Below are 16,338 nucleotides of genomic sequence, written 5' to 3'. Positions count from 1 at the left end.
GACACTCCTGCAGCAACCTAACAGGAAGTTTGTGAAACAGCTTTCTAACCAGTTCTCTCGCAGGCCATAAATTTTATATAAATCATTAAAATAGGGATGTGTAAAGCAGATAGACAGACAGGTTAGCAAACAGGTTTACGAACTTTTGCAAAGCTATGTTAAGAGGACATTTTTTCAAGTTACCCTATCAAATCTAATTCTACTGGCCTTCAGTTAAGCATCATTTTACAGAAATTATACCACAATGTACCTTATAGAAAGTTCTCTGATAGGTGTAGGGTAGTTCACATCAGAGATATTTGCATCCAGCTTTCAATTCCAGCTTCTGAAGTGCTGAAATAATTCTGTACTAGTGATACACTAATCAATGTGTTAATTTGCTACTTTAGTTCTACTTTCTTCACACAACATAGTTCTTATAGAAGTGATTGTACTTGGATTTTCTTTTCTAAGTAACCACAGTGTACAGTGGAAGATACTAATCCATGAATCCATCCAGTTGACCAAAAATCTCTCTTCCATGGGATCATCTGTACTGATAACATCAAGGGTCAAAAACTGGCAAGGAAGCAATCTCCACGTGTATAACACATGTCCAAAAGTATTCATGATACAAAAGAGATCATACAAGAGAAAGGTTTGTGAGTTGTATTCAAGGTTAGTCTTACTCTGAGGAGACCTTTGTTGGATCCAACTCCTTGACAATAACATTCTACTTATATCCCTTAAGACACAGATTCCTTTAACAGTCTCTAAAAATGCATACACCTTCAAAAGGTTTTCTATAATGTTTCCATTTCACCAGTTAAACTGCCCATCTCTCACAGACTTCAGAAACACTTTTTTAAAGCATATTGCATCTGCAGTTTTTCTTTGCAGATGCTGAGCAGGTTAAAAAAATAATAATCAAGTTTGCAGACGGAGTCCAGCAAAACATTTTTTTTTTAAAATGTACAACCCTGGAAGGAATAGTGCAGCGTCTTCAGCTTTCCAAAATGTGATTAGGAAACACGTAATACTTTAAAATAACATTAAACAAAACAGAACAAACCATTAGTTTGAGCAGAGGCATCATACTCCAACAAGAAAAGCACTTCCAGTGGTATTTCCAGGTTCAGTAAGGATGGGTTGAGCTAGAAACTAGTTGATAAGTTGGCAATTTAATTTCCTCGTGTTTCACAAGGAAATAAAGGCACTCCCACCTCATCCATATATCCACTAAATCCAAGTTTCACAAAGCCATACCCCAGTACAGAGATGATTCAATGACAGGTCAAAAATAGTGGAATATTCTTCTGAGGTGAAGTTGTGGCCAAGCAATTCAGAACTGTTGGAGGTCAGGCAGAGCTGATATTCAGGCCTATTTAAGAGTGGCTGTGCCAAAACTACATAATTCAAATCAACAGTGTATTTAGCATTTCCTTTTGAAAGGACAGATTCACATTCTCAGGGAGGCAGTGGATCTCCATAAGATTTGAGGCAGGTAACTTACTCAACAAACATTCCAACTAGGAGCAGCATGAACTGAAGGGCTTTGCACACTGTTTTTCACTACACATTGACATATTCAGGATGTAAACAAATGCATGTTCTGTTGCACCAAACCTTGCATTGCTAGACCCACATAATTCGTCCCCTTCAAAAGTAACCAAAGGAGGGGCTTAGAAATCACAAGTTTCGAGGTCACTGTAAGTCTAGAGCTTTAAGTCACTGTCTTACTTTCAAAAACAAACGCTGTCCTCATGCTTTCAAGCATATCACATTGGGTAATGCTGTTACTCACTCAGACCTCCTAAGGAAAAGTGTGATATATAGCAAAAGCCACCACAGTCATGAAGAAGGCAGTAGGATGCTAACTTTATTAGCTCTTTTTCAACAGCTTCTATAGCTCACTGGAAGGTGTGGAAGGAAAGAGAAGGAGATGGGGGTCATCTTGCAAAAGGCTTCTCAATAGTTGTCCACAATAAACATGCAGGATCACAACTCAAGGGGATGAAAAAAAAATACATCCATGTAGAATATGGAAAAAGGAATGCAAGACACGAACACAATGGACATGTTTGCATTAAGTGCTCTTTTAATTATTATTTTTTAAAAGAAAAAAGCTTTCCAGAGTTTTTTAATTTTTTTAAATTTACATATCTCTAACCTTCTACTGGCAATTCCACATCTGTTCCTTCACTGCAATCGGAACCCTGGTTGCTTCCTTTAGACAAATATAAACACACCATCATAAGAATAAGGAGGGCACTAGTCAACACTTGAAATTTCAGAATTAGTATCCCAAGGAATGGAGTAGAGATTTTATGGACCAGTGAACCCTGGCCCATACTGCACCATCATCTCAAGCAGGATCATTTCAAAAAAGAGTCTGTTTCGACAGTCAATCAATCTCTGCTCCCATTTTCTTTCACATAAAACCAAATGTTTTTTTGGCAGAATGCACTCCTCGCAAAAGGCAAACACAATTAGGCCATCTATAGTTCAGAAGAGCCTTGCTGAAACTATAGACACAATTTGGATAGCACAACGTTTGAAAACATGTGTGGGGGCGCATAAATATGAAGCTGGAACAAAATTCTTCCAAGTTCTGCCATAAAGCCTTCAATACTTTTCCTTCATAATTCATAACTGTTCTCCCTCCTGACTCAACAACAACAACATTTAATGGAAAATGTGGCAAAATAAGTCTGATCAAAATGTTATTTGACACAATTTTTATCAGAGATTTCATTTTAATAGGAATAGAAAGGCCTTTCTGTATTTTCCATAGAAAACATAAGCTTACAGGGTCTGAATGCCCAACAACAGTAAATTCACAGTACTTCTAGGTAGGCAAAAGTCCCCTGAATGAAAGTCAAACAAGACTAGGGTCAGGGTAGAATTACAGCTCTTTCACGAAACGAAGAGGGGGGAAATCAAGCCATTTATTGAAACCAATATTGGAGAACAGTACTCTTGGCAGGCAGAACATGGCTACTGAGGTATCAATGCTGTTGTGAGAAATAGCACTGTGACGATGAACAAGTGAATTGCTATACCTGTGTAAGACTTTGCCATGGCGATTTTCTCATCAATCGCCGAAGTTTCTGAAGGACCTGCTTTGATAAACAAAGACAGCCATAAAAAAAATCACATCCCAAGATTTTCCCGTCCCGATACAAGAGCATGCTCAGCTGAATAAAGAAACCGTAGAAACAAAATAGGAATTGTTTCATATAATTACAGCATGGAGGAGAATTCCAAGGGTTATCTAGCTCTTTGTTGTGAAACAAGCAGCAACTCAATTCGCACATCCACCAAAACATGGCTTTAGTTAACACTAAGGCAAGCCGCAGCTTAGGGCAGCTTGTCTGGAGATGGAGCAACATACTACGGTCAAACAATTCATCACTCCAAAGCATAGTAGCACAAACAATGACTTTTCAGCCCACTTCAAATTACAGCTTTTGATTTGGGTTTGATAGCTGCTCACAAGTCAGCGTTCACCAGACATCAAAGCAAACCAATTAAGCTTCGTTGGTTTGGTATGGTATCTGAATTGAGCCAAAGTGAGTCTCAAATATTCCCTTTTTGCCAAGTCCCACCTATCCCTTACCTTCCATTTTCTATCAAGCGAAGCACACGATTCTTCCAGTTCATCAGTTTACAAATCCAGCCAACACAAAACTTCAGTTCTCAATTTCCTGACTTATCACTGTCCCATCCATTAAAGTAGCAACCAGTTATGGTGCAGCAGGAAGGCCACATAATGGCATTCCCCCAGAATCTGTCCCTACCAAACAGAAAAGAGATCATACACTTTTTTTCTGAAAACAATCTTAAGCAAAAAAACTATGATTTACGCACCCTCCATTTTCTGTATTCACCAACAGTGCTTTACATCTTCAACCAACTCACAGACCCCTAACAAATCTCATCAACAAAGAAAGCAAACGCCTTAAGAAGCACAAGGCAGCAACATGCTCCAACACTGCCAGCGTTGCAGTCCCACTCTCAAGTTTGCTGACTCACTCTCACATGCTTAACTAGTTGCAGGTGCAAAGCAAAAACACCCCAAATTAACCAGCACACCTGACTTAACCCTTTCTTGTTTTTTCTCTCTGCATGCATAAACCCTTGCACATTAACAGAATAAGGGATATTTTTCTGCTGTGCTGTTGGTCCAGAGCCATCTCAATCTATTTCTGCACCTGCTAAGTTTCCGCCAGTCAGAAAGCCGTCAAAGGCAGCTCCCCCAACCTTGAGAGTCTTTGTCTTCTCAGATTACAAGCCTGATGGCAGGGCCTGTCTTTTTATTATTATTATTATTGATGTGAACCACTTTGAGAGACAACATGTGTCTGGAAAGTGGGATAAAAATACAGTGAATGATAAATATTCTAAATTATTCTAACTAATAATTGGGACATATCAGAAGCTTATCTGAAAAGCTTATAAACTCTCAATTGAACCAATTCAGAGAAAGAAGAGAGTTAAATAGGAAAAGAACATCTGGTAAAAAAAAAAAGCAAGGGATCATGACTCTTCTCTTTTTTTCCACTGAAGCATTAAGGGATCATGAGAACACTCACAAGGTTGTTACCTCTGTAGAATTGGGTGAAAGTGGCCTTCATATTATGGGGTTTAAACAATTTGGAATTCCTTGCCCATGAAAGACTCCTTTACATATTCCTTTTTAATAAGGAAAATTAATAGTCATGTCAGAATAACTCTTGCAAAGTACTGACCCTCCCCTTTCTACTACCTTTTAAAGAGAGAGAACACACGAAGCACACACCACCTGCCCTAGCTGGAAAGAGACAGGCAGGATTACCACAACTGCGTGCACCAGAATTAAAAGCTTCAAAGGAGATTCAGTAGGGACAACACTACAGTACTCTGCTCTTTTCCAACAAGCTAGAGAATGTGGTATCAACAAGATGTGGCAGGGCAGCTGAGGAAGGCTTTGCAAGTCCAGTGATCTCTTGATTGCATAAACAGAGCCACAGGTGGCTCTGCAAGAAAAATCTGAGCACTGACACATCCTCTATATTCAAATTTATATGCCACTAATCTGTAAGAGCAACGGCATTCAACTTTCTGGCACTGATTCGCTGTGTTTCATTGACTTGCGATGCCAACGCTAGGCGACGGGTCACTAGGCGACATTAAACTAGTATCCAGTTAATCATGCTATTCTCAAAATCCATCTCCCTGGACAGCGGGTGTCACAAATGGGCCATTAAAACGGGGAAAGTGAAGTCACAAAGGAGCTCACAAGAAGTAGGTTGCGGGGCTGACCATATTCCATTCACCATTTCAAGTTAAATCCCAAAATCATTATTAGTTTTCCTTCTGCACTACCAATAAGCCAACAGAAAAAGAAACATTGAAGGTTCTTGTTTCTTTTAGTAATGGCAGCTAGAAGACAAATGTGAATTGGGAAGGGGACCATTCCATTTTCATTTTATGACAGAATTCAAAGTGTTGTACGTAGGGCTTCTAGTCTCCCATTAAAGCAATCCCCAAATGGAGACTTGCTTAGCACAAGTAAGATTATAACATCATGTGCCTTTAGACCATAGTCCTGGAAGACATACAACATTTGTTAGAGGCTAGGATCAAGAAGAAACCTACTTAACAGTAAGCTTTGACTATGACAGAGGCTTTTCAGTAAATTTGCATATAGTGACAGGGGAAAAATATGCACACTCCACTCATCTTTAGTAGTACAGCAAGCTAGACCATTTCTATTAAACCATACACATAAGCTATGTGCACAAGGGTTTACATCAAATATATACTTGACAATGCCTTGCTAAAAGAAAAGATATTTAGAAGTACTGAATGTGGCTGTTTTGCATTTTTGTACCTCATAACACCGGCAATGTTAACATAGCCACATTTTTTAAGGCTTCAACACAAAATGGGCCAATATACAGGTTAATTTCATTCTTTGTAATAATAGTCAGTATTCAGTGTGATGAACCAGTGACAGAGTTGTCATAAATATAAGCACTCATGGAGAAGAAGAATAATCTTCTGTAGCCTGAAATATCAAGGCAAGTGAACAACTGCGCACCCTCCCCTCCCTCAAAAGGACCCATTTGCAACAATGAAATCCGAGCTTGTTTACCTGTAATACAGGTTAGGATATTGATAAGACACTTATCGTACAGACCTATATAAATGATTTAATTTATTCCAATACCTAGAAAACGTTTGCCAAGGCCTTGAGAGATGACGGAAGGAGAGAGGGGGGGGGGGGAGAGAGAGAACAAGGGAGGGAAAGGCACAGACAATGGCAGAACAAGGACCAAAAGCAGCAGGAAAAAAGAGCAGGAGCCATGCATAAGAATCCCCTGACCAAAGGAAAACCCTGCCTCAAATAATTTAAGTTCACATTAGAACCAGGGCCCTTTCTGATTTTTCTGTCTCCTCCAATAGCCTCCACTTTCACTTGCCTTTCCACCAGTATATTTTAACACTCATGATTTCAGCCTGCACAGTAAAAGTCTTACACTCAATGTTACCTGGAATGTTAAACTGATAATAGTCGGGATCCTCAGATTCTTCTTTAACTGTTACCATCTCAAGCCCTGAAGAAGAACAAGTGTCAGCCATTTACATTGGCAATTAGGCTTCCAAAGCAAAAAAAAAAAAAACCCTCTTCTGAAGCCTCAAGAAAACCAAAACATTTTGAGCGAAAGCTTGTTACAGTGTGAGGGATTCCAGGTTTCTTGTGCATCAAGTAACCTCTCATTCAGTTCAAACATTACAAAAGTAGAAAATCATACCCCCCCCCCTTGCATTGTCCAAACTCGCTTCAAGGTGTGCTTAAGCAATAAATAGCAATGAGAGCACACATCCACTTTATGCCCCATGCCCATTATTAATAGCTATGAAACTGTGGGGTAGATAAGAGTACTGCTACAAGGCTGAAGAAAGAAAGACTAAAGAAAAAGACAAGAGTTGTCCTGCTTCATCAAATAAAGGCCCATTTTGTCTGGCATTTAGTTTCCAACCATGGCAGGCATCCTCACGTAAAGAAACTATGACAGAGTTATGAGTGCATACAAGTTCATTCATTACAACTAGGAGTTGTGGATTGAATCAACTTGTGCACATCCTTTCCATTCCCCCCTTCCCCCCAACAGCAGCTTACTGGGAATCTCTGGAAGCCCACAAGCAGGTCTATTAGGGATGGTAATAATTTCCACTGGATTGGGGTACTTGGTGGACAAGGCCTTACCTGGAGTAAGGCCTTGTCCACCAAGTACCCCAATCCAGTGGAAATTCCCCATGCAGCAATACTCCCCATAGCTACCATGCAAAGCCAGACCACATCTTTTTAAAAGCACCCAGTTATCAGTGGTTCCTTTGCATGTTATCCTAGAACAGAGAGACAGTTCCTTTCTAATTAGATATGCTATATCCTTGTATTTTTATGTTATGGACTGCCCTGAAATCTACTACGTAAGTACATACGTACATACACAAGTAATCAGATATGCTACAAGCAGTCATGTTATTAATGTTTTCCCAGATTGACTAACCACATACAGTGGTGCCTTGGTTCTCAAACTTAATCTGTGCCGGGAGTCCGTTCAACTCCTGAAACTATTCAAAAATTAAGGTGCAGCTTCTGATTGGCTGCAGGAGCTTCCTGCACTCAAGTGGAAGCCACGTCGGAGGTTCAGCTTCTGGAAAACATTCACAAACCGGAACATTTCCTTTCAGGTTTGCGGCTTTCGGGAGCTGATTTGTTCAGCAGCTAGGCCATGTGAGAACCAAGGTTCCACTGTGAATTCAAATGCTGAAGAGATCATTCAAGTGGAATGGGTCTTTAAGTGGGATGCATAAGGCCAGGGGAGAAGGCACAGGGCAAGTTCACTAAGTTCTAGCTTCCATATTACCACAAAATAATAATAACCTTAATATGTATATTAAGTGATGTATATATACCACAATCCCCTATTGCTCAAGGAAGTAAGAGATACATACCAGAATCTTCACTGGGCTCAGTCTTCACCTGGATGGCAGGGCAGCTAGATGAATGCATGAGAAAGAGTATGTTAATGCAAACCATGAGTGCAGTAACAAAAATCCTACAGATCGGTCTTTAAATAAGTTAGACCGCTGGCCCATCTAACCTGGTACTAGCCCATGAAACTGGCAGGAGCTGTCCAGGGTGTCCTTTCCAGCCCTGCTACCCAACAGCCTTTTAAATGAAGATGTTCTCCCTATCTGAACCTTCTGCATGTAAAGCAGGTGCTTTGTCATTAAACTCTTGCCCTTCTCTGTTGCCCTGGAAGCGATACAGACATGCCAAATTACATCCCATACCTGTGTTTATACCAGAGCTATGCAACATGGAGGTGAAATCTTAAAAAAACCACAGAACATTTTACGTTAGGCCCCTAGGACTAATAGACACACTGGGCTGTTTTCACATTTTTCCTGACGACTACAAGGGCTGGAAACTTCTATTCTGGTCTGAAATGGCAGATGTGGCTCTTACAAATGTCAAAAGGGCCCCATCAGCCAAGACAGACAACTGCATGGATGAGAAGGTCATCACACATATTTTTGTCTGGCACCAACTCAGGTGGCCTTTTGGCACCAAATACTCTTAGGCTTTTAACAAGATTGATCCTGATGATGAGACTGATTTCTTGTATTTTAGTATTTTAAAAAATATCTTAGTGTGCTTACAAAGGATGCTGTCAGCAGCCTGGCAAACTACGATGATGGGGAAATGAGTATTTTAAATGAAAGACGAACATTCAAAACCATATTTTGTGGTTGAAAGACGTGCTTTATGAGTTATTTTTTTGCACCAACAGGAGAAAAGCTGTTGAAAAAAAGAAACAACCACAGAAAAACACAAAAGATATTCTACCTTCCACCTGGGGATGTTACTGTGTGTGAGGAATCTGTCATGCGAGGTCCTGCAAGGAATAGAATGTTATCTGTTAATGTAGTGCTTATATTTCACACCCAATTATAATTCTAGAGTAAGGTTAAACTAATATCACTTGGACTCCACATTTTCACTTATTTATTTCAAGCTACTTTTAGCCTACCCTTCATCCCAAAGAATCTAAACACAAGGTACAAAACTAAGATGCATCAAATCACAGCACTGGCAGTATTTGGTTGTGTCAAGGAATAGCATCTGTGATGTGTTTTCCCCTCACTGGCTGTATATGCACAACCAGAAGAACAAGTGAGCAAGAAGTAATGCCACTTGATATGTACGTAAAGTTACCATCAATAATAATAGGAACTGGTTGAAAATACCCCCCCCCCCCCGAAAGATTAACACTACTAGTGGCATAGCACCAGTATCAGAACTCAAGGTCACAGCAGGTCCTGAATCTGGGACCCAAGGGTCTCACAAAAATTCAGCCAAGCCTTGCAAACTACAGAGAGAGAAAGAGAAAAGTCAGTCACACCAGCAAAGAAAGTCTCTAACAGTAACAAGCCAGAGTGATTCAGAAAATACCTGTTGATGCCTATAAAGGCTTCTGAGTTAGGCTTGCTTGCTGCTCAGATCAATTAACAGATTGATCTCTACCTAACACTAATGTAACAAAAGCCAGATCTGACAAGCAGTGACCGGCTGTGTAAGCAAAAGGGGTCCGTGACTGCCCCCCTAAATATTTTTAAAATAACATTTTAAAACTGACTACTCCTGCAGGTCCCCTGCTACAATTCTGTGGTGTTAAATGGTTTGTGAGACTGAGACAGACACACATCAAATTTGTCCTCCCCAATAGCAAGAAAATGGCCATGCCGAATTGTACCCTTTGGCCCCACCCACTTTTATGATGCAATCCTTGGAAGATTGGTGATGTGTCAACGTAGCCCTCAGTACAAAAAGGGTTAGTCATCCCCTGGCTTGCCAAAACGTGCAAATCGGGCCATTGTATCAAATGAAATTTCCAGTGTTTTTATTTAGATCAGACAAGTGTCTACTCACCTAGATGTTTCTTTGGCTCGAGGAAGGGCCTATTAAAAAGAAAGTGTTCTGTTATTTTAAAAGCACAGCTAAAAAGAGCTACCAGCATTTAAAAGTATTCAAAGCATTTTGTATACAGTGGTACCTCCGGTTGCGGACGGGATCTGTTCTGAAGCTCCGATCAGATCCTAAGGTTTCCACTACCAGAGGGACCCCTTCTGCGCACAAATGTGCAGCGGTAGAGCGCTTCTGCGCATGCATTTGCGGCAAAAACACGGAAATATAATTCCGGGTTTGCCACTTACATATCCCGACATTTACGTTAGCGGAGGGATACGTAAGCGGAGGTACGACTGTATATGCAATCCTTACTGCCACCCTGAAAACAGCTCAGTGTTATTATGCCCATTTCAGACAACAGATGAACTGCCCTGAGACATCTGGGTATAAGGCATTATATAAATTCTAATAATAATAATAATAATAATAATAATAATAATAATGGCATAGCAAAGGAAATGTCTGAATGAGAGATTTTCAAGTTCACAACTCAGCAGCAACACTGCTCCACAAAATACCACCCACTTCCAATACAATTATAGATAAACTTAAGGATAGACAGAAAGATTTATACGCAATTATAATTTAACTGAACAAACTGCTCCAAGAAAAGGAGGTGCTAGCACACCTTTTGATGACAAATGAGATCCCAGATTTGTTTTCCAGAATCCACTTCAGTGTTGTAACATCGTAGTTGGTGGGATGCTTGAATGCAAGTCCTTCTGGGAGACCATGCACCATCACAGCAGATGGGTCCCTCTGAATCTTATCGTACGGCACAGGAACTACAGTTGACTTTCCTAAAGCTTTGCCTGGATGGAGGAAAGCAATCTTTATCAATAAGATACCAAAACTATGGCAATTATGCCCTTCTTGCACAGCAACATACATTCTTCCTTTGTCTTTCCCCTCCTCCACCCATTTTTTTGCCTCCGTCTTGTAAGCTCAAAATCATTTCTCCAAGCAAAATATGTCTGTAATAGATAGTACTCCTGAAGCAGGAAAAAAGGAGGGCAGGAGTGCTTCCTTCATAATTTCCACAAAACTGAGACCTTGTAGCAACAATCTGACTTTAACAGTGATTGAATGTAGGTTGATTATTAGACAATGATGATGAATTATTAGAAAAACAGAACTTTTCAGAACCTGTCTATAAACTGTTAAATATTAATATTTGCTAAGCATTTCAATTCTGACAACCGCAGCATGTCAGACTTACTGGTCCTACAATAGGCAAGAGAGAACTTCTGCATGTAGACACTGAAAACAATTAACACCCCATGGCCTCAGTAAATGACGCCTTTCTGAATATTTCAGTCCTCCAACACAGGTCATCACCACATTAGCTACACTGGTCCTTACTGTAACAATGTTCTTCAGTGGAAAATACTACCTACAACTGCAAGACACAGTAATGGACGCTAGCATGGTGACATCTTACGCAAGAAATTTGAACAAGAAAACTTGAACAAGAGCAAACTTGTGTGAAGTGCTGCTTCTCACACACACAGTGCATTTTATTTACATAGTGCTTTATAAAACTGCTATTACTATCCCCTTCCTAAAAGAATAAAGCAGCTATGGGTTTATTTACCTAAGACTAGTTTCGTGTCTATGAAATGGGTGGAAATGCCTATCCAACAAGGTAGGATTCAGCATCTTCGTGGTCTTATTGCCTTCCTCAAGGAGAGACCCATTTGCATCCCAGCTCAGGAATAAGGACATCACAATTCTATTATGACAACTTTCCACTCAATATTTTTTTCTCGCCTGAACCCCTAGAACCAGGAATGGAAGAGGATCCACAAACCAGCTTTAACCCTCTTTATAGCGGCTTCAACATTTATAAGCTAAAGCTTATACCATTATTCTAAACAAAACAAAAATATTTACCATAACAGATGCAGAAATAATCCTCAACCGATTTCCTGAGGGCTTCCATTTCCACAATATCCACAGTCATCCTATTATCTAGGGATGTTGACTTTATTTTCTGTAGTTCTGCAGCCTTTGCTTCTTCATTAACACCTGCAAAACAGAAAGTATGAAATCCAAAACCAAGCCATCTTTTGAATGCTAAAATGCAACAATATATGGGCCTAACCACAAGTTAAGATATTTCAATACAGCAGAAGACCATGCAGAGGACAGTCTTGTCAACTGTTGCACCAACATTGAATTCCCTCTAAGATAGCGTGCCTAGCTTTCTCTACATTCCTTTTTGGGGAGCTGCACAAATATGCATTATTCTGGAACGGTTTTGGACTTTAATTTGCATTAACTGTTGCTGTCTTCATGAACTGTGCAGTCGTTTTTATATTTTATATTCCTAGAGGAATTTTTTTTAATAGAAAGGTGAGATGCAAATGTAACTGAACCAACAGCTAGGGAATTATCCCCCTTAACTTCCTTGTCCATGTATATTCAATGCTGGCTTTAAACAAGGCAATGTTCCTACTAATGTTCTAAAAACATCTGGTGAACAATGATATTGGCACCATTTTGTGAAAGCAGTTTAAGACAAATAGAATCATGTTAGCTCACTAATTCCTACTATTGTTATTGAGCTTATTCCAACTGTTAATGGTGGCTTCTCACGTAGTTCTAATGGGGGAGTGGGGCTTAATGCTATTACAGTGGACCCTCCAGATACAAACTCCAGATCCGTGGGTCCGTGCACAACCCGAAAAGTCCGCAACAAAAGACGCAGCTGCTGCGCATGGCATGCAGAGCACTTCTGCTCATGTGGCGAAACCTGGAAGTATACACTTCCAGGTTTGCCACGTTCACAACCCGAAAGTTACATTACCCAAAGGTAACGTAACCCAAGGTAACACTGTCTTTGTTTTGAAGCAAACAGCCTTTAAATGCAGGATTATGAACCAACTTGCTGAAGCTAACTAGTGTTGAAGCATGATCCCCAATTTGGACATGGGATACCACAGTTAAGTAGAAGGAGAAGCAAAAGCTTCCAATGTACTGTACTCCTCTCAGCTGGGTGGGAGGCGAAGGAACAAGGTACCATGCAAGCCTAGGACGGGGGAAAGGCTTGGCTCATTCATGGAGTGTTAAATCATAGCTTTGCATTACATCTTAATGCAGCCATTGCAAATACATCAGGGATGGCCAACTCTCAAGAGACTGCGATCAACAGTGGTACCTCAGGTTAAGTACTTAATTCGTTCTGGAGGTCCATTCTTAACCTGAAACTGTTCTTAACCTGAAGCACCACTTTAGCTAATGGGGCCTCCCGCGCCACCGGACCCGAGGTACTATTTCTGGGTTAGCAGAGTCTGTAACCTGAAGCGTATGTAACCTGATGCGTATGTAACCCAAGGTACCACTGTTCTTTCAGAATTAAAACCTGGCAGTGATCTACCCCCATCTTAGGAAGGAGAAAAGCCCCATTTTTAGGGGTTTAAAAAAACTTTTTTGGGGGGGAGTTCCATTGGTGTGGCCCAAAGGAAAGTCAAGTAATACATTTGGCACCAGCTTGGATGCAGGAGTTGCCAGAGGTGGCATTCAAGACACCATCCAACCATCTTCAGCACTCCACTCCAAATCTGTGTAGGGTTACACTTTTCCCAAAGGAGACACTTAAATGGTTTGAGAAAAAACTGCAATTTAAACTTACAGTACTTTACAAAATCCTTTTGAAAATCTTTTCTTGTATTAACGAAGGCTCTTCCTCTCTCAGTCCCCACCACAAACACATCTGTTTCATACACGGCAATGCAGGCAACTTCCGCCTTAGACTTGGCAAGCTCCTTGCACTGTAAAAGGAAAAAGCTGCTGCTTAGAATTGCAGTAACAAGTGGCACAGCTGTATCATAATTATTTAATTATTAAAAAAAGACGAGGAAGACGGGTTTGAAAGACTGTCGAGTTACACCTTCTACCACTTGCAAGATAAAATAACAATCAGATGACCAGGCATGCATGAAGATACCTAAAGAAATGTTGCAAGCAGAAGATACATTACAGTAAATACCAGTATCATCATACCATTGACTCAAGGGCTGACATGAGAAATGTAACAACCATTCTGCTTTCAGATGAATCCTCTTCATGGCTAGATGCTGCTGCCATAGCTGCTTGAGCCATTTTTGCTATGAAAAAATGAGAAAAGAACACAGTGAATCCAAATTATATAGTAGGCATACACATAATGAATTATTTACCCCCTTTGCATAGTGTGGAATACAAAGTCAAGAGCTATAACTGATAACTAAAACTACTGAGCAACCAGATTTCTCACTTGCTCACTATGGGATGGCTGTAGAAGGTGAAAACGCTCCCTTTCCCCCTACCCTGATATCTTGCATTTGCCAGAACTCCCTTCACATCTCTCTGCTAGAAAATTCTCCAGGAGAATATTCTCCACAAACTGTAAATTCTAATGCAAGAACCAGTCTTACAACCCACATTTAAAAAATCTAGTAAATAGTAAGTCAAGCTGTGATATTGCCAGTGTAAGTAATGAATAATGATGTTTTTGATCCAGTTACATTACTGAGCATTGTGTCATTCACCATTGGCAGTTCTGAAATGTGAGATAATAATTTGCATTTCTGATGTTATGTAACTTGTCATTACTGATTATTTGTGTTTTATTTTCTGGAAATAGTGTTGCACTGAAAATGCTATACCATGTAGATATGCTTATTAAAGAATGTACTAATGTAGCGGACCTGAGGTTTTTTAAAATCCCTTTTACTTTAAAAACTACATTTCATACATACACGACATAATTCAAATTCAAAATTGATGGTAAATATTTGGTTAGTGGCAGGCTTAGTGATTAACGTGAGTCATTCACGTTGAATTTTCAATTCCGAATTGGGTACAAAAAATCAAAGAATGTGAATTCACTGCATTGCCCCATTGAATAAAAGTATCTCTACAGTTTTGGGTTGCCATCTGAACAAGTTTACTCATGAATAAACATGTATATTAACTAATATCATTTTCAATGCATGAAAATGAATATTCTCCTATTTTAAATGAAAATTCTCTAATATTCTCATTAATCGAGAATATTCTCCAAAAGATTATTCTCGAGAATTTAACATCACTATCACAGCCTAACCTAGCATACAGTCTGCTGAGAGGATAACACGAGCAGAGGGAGGAGATCCATGTACCTTGCTCATATTTCTTTGGAGTAAGGGCAGAATAAAAATATACAAAAATAAACATGGGCTCTCTCCCTTCTGCATCATTCAACCCTAGTAGCACTCTCCTGCACTTTATTTACACAAATATGATTGGACACTGTGCACTCTTAAATCTGGGTATATATGAGCACCTCCAAATGCCAAAAGAGGAGCTCACATCTCCCTCCCACCTCCATCTTAAGGACATATTTTATGCAAACTTTTTTATAAAAAGAATTAAGTTTTTCAAATCCTGACCTATTTCATGTTTCAACTGCCACTATCAAATGCAGTCTTATATAGCAATAAGGATGTAAAGATAATAATGATCAGCGATAGCTCACTGGTAGAGCAAATCTTTTATATGCAGTAGAGCCCAGGTTCATTAACAGGCATCTCTGGGTAGGGCTGGGAAATAATTCCATTTGAAACCCAGGCAAAGCACAGCCAGTCAGCATGGACAATAATGAGAGCAATGGTCTGACTTGGCACAAGGCCGCTTCTTACATTCCTAGATAACATACAAAAGGTTCAAAGACTAGAAGGAATGTAGGGTGTCTGATGTTGCAATCCTAACCCCCCTTACTTGGGAGTAAACCCCAGTGAAATCAATGGCATGGCCTTCAATGAGAAGACATGGCAAGGATTGCTCTGCAAGTCACTATTTATTTACTGTTTTATACTTCTCCCTCTTCTAATTAAGTGGCTACAAGCAAACATGACATAATACTACTGTAAGACCATATAACACAATCAACAATATCAAACCCTAAGGGGAACCTAAGCAATGTTTTGCCATGTTTACAAAATAGGGAAAGAGTCAGGCCCAAGCAGATCTGTCAGCTGGTTCCGCCACAGAAAAGGTCCTGCTACATAACCCACCCAATCATATCTCTCCTAAAGATGGGCCTCTTCCTTTTGATTATGATAATGGCCTACTCAAAGAGCCACTTGTGTCATTTTTCTAAGTCAATGTATTTATAGGGACTTAAAAACTTGCAAAGTTTTTTCAGTATTTTGCCAACAAAACTGGACAGGATTATGACCAAAATGACCAGCCTTTGGAGTGTTCTATATTCTGCACTCTATTATGTTGTGTGATAAAAAAAAGCTACCGGCTTCTACCATGGCTCTCAGTAATGAAAGATCCTGCTGACCTTTCTGATAAACCAAACT

General features: G+C 39.9%; 1 protein-coding gene across 10 annotated transcripts in view; it reads right to left on the bottom strand.

Moving 5' to 3' along the window:
• GTF2I (general transcription factor IIi) overlaps positions 1-16,338 on the bottom strand; it is a 55,111-nt gene that overhangs the window by 30,595 nt on the left and 8,178 nt on the right. For 5 of the 10 annotated variants that reach the window (XM_081890235.1, XM_081890240.1, XM_081890242.1 and 2 more), the window contains 10 exons: positions 14,012-14,115; positions 13,641-13,779; positions 11,900-12,034; positions 10,635-10,818; positions 9,968-9,996; positions 8,885-8,933; positions 7,987-8,030; positions 6,516-6,581; positions 3,042-3,101; positions 2,150-2,206 (listed from right to left, as the gene is read on the bottom strand). In XM_081890235.1, the coding sequence (XP_081746361.1) occupies positions 2,150-2,206; positions 3,042-3,101; positions 6,516-6,581; positions 7,987-8,030; positions 8,885-8,933; positions 9,968-9,996; positions 10,635-10,818; positions 11,900-12,034; positions 13,641-13,779; positions 14,012-14,115 (867 nt within the window). The remainder of the gene's footprint in view (positions 1-2,149; positions 2,207-3,041; positions 3,102-6,515; positions 6,582-7,986; positions 8,031-8,884; positions 8,934-9,967; positions 9,997-10,634; positions 10,819-11,899; positions 12,035-13,640; positions 13,780-14,011; positions 14,116-16,338) is intronic. The other 5 variants (XM_081890241.1, XM_081890236.1, XM_081890237.1 and 2 more) reach the window with 4 other exon arrangements.

Source organism: Podarcis melisellensis, assembly GCF_964234715.1.
Source record: "Podarcis melisellensis genome assembly, chromosome: 15".
Classification (NCBI taxonomy): Eukaryota; Metazoa; Chordata; class Lepidosauria; order Squamata; family Lacertidae; genus Podarcis; species Podarcis melisellensis.
Note: the sequence above shows the minus strand (reverse complement) of the source record. Positions and strands in the feature narration are given on the sequence as shown.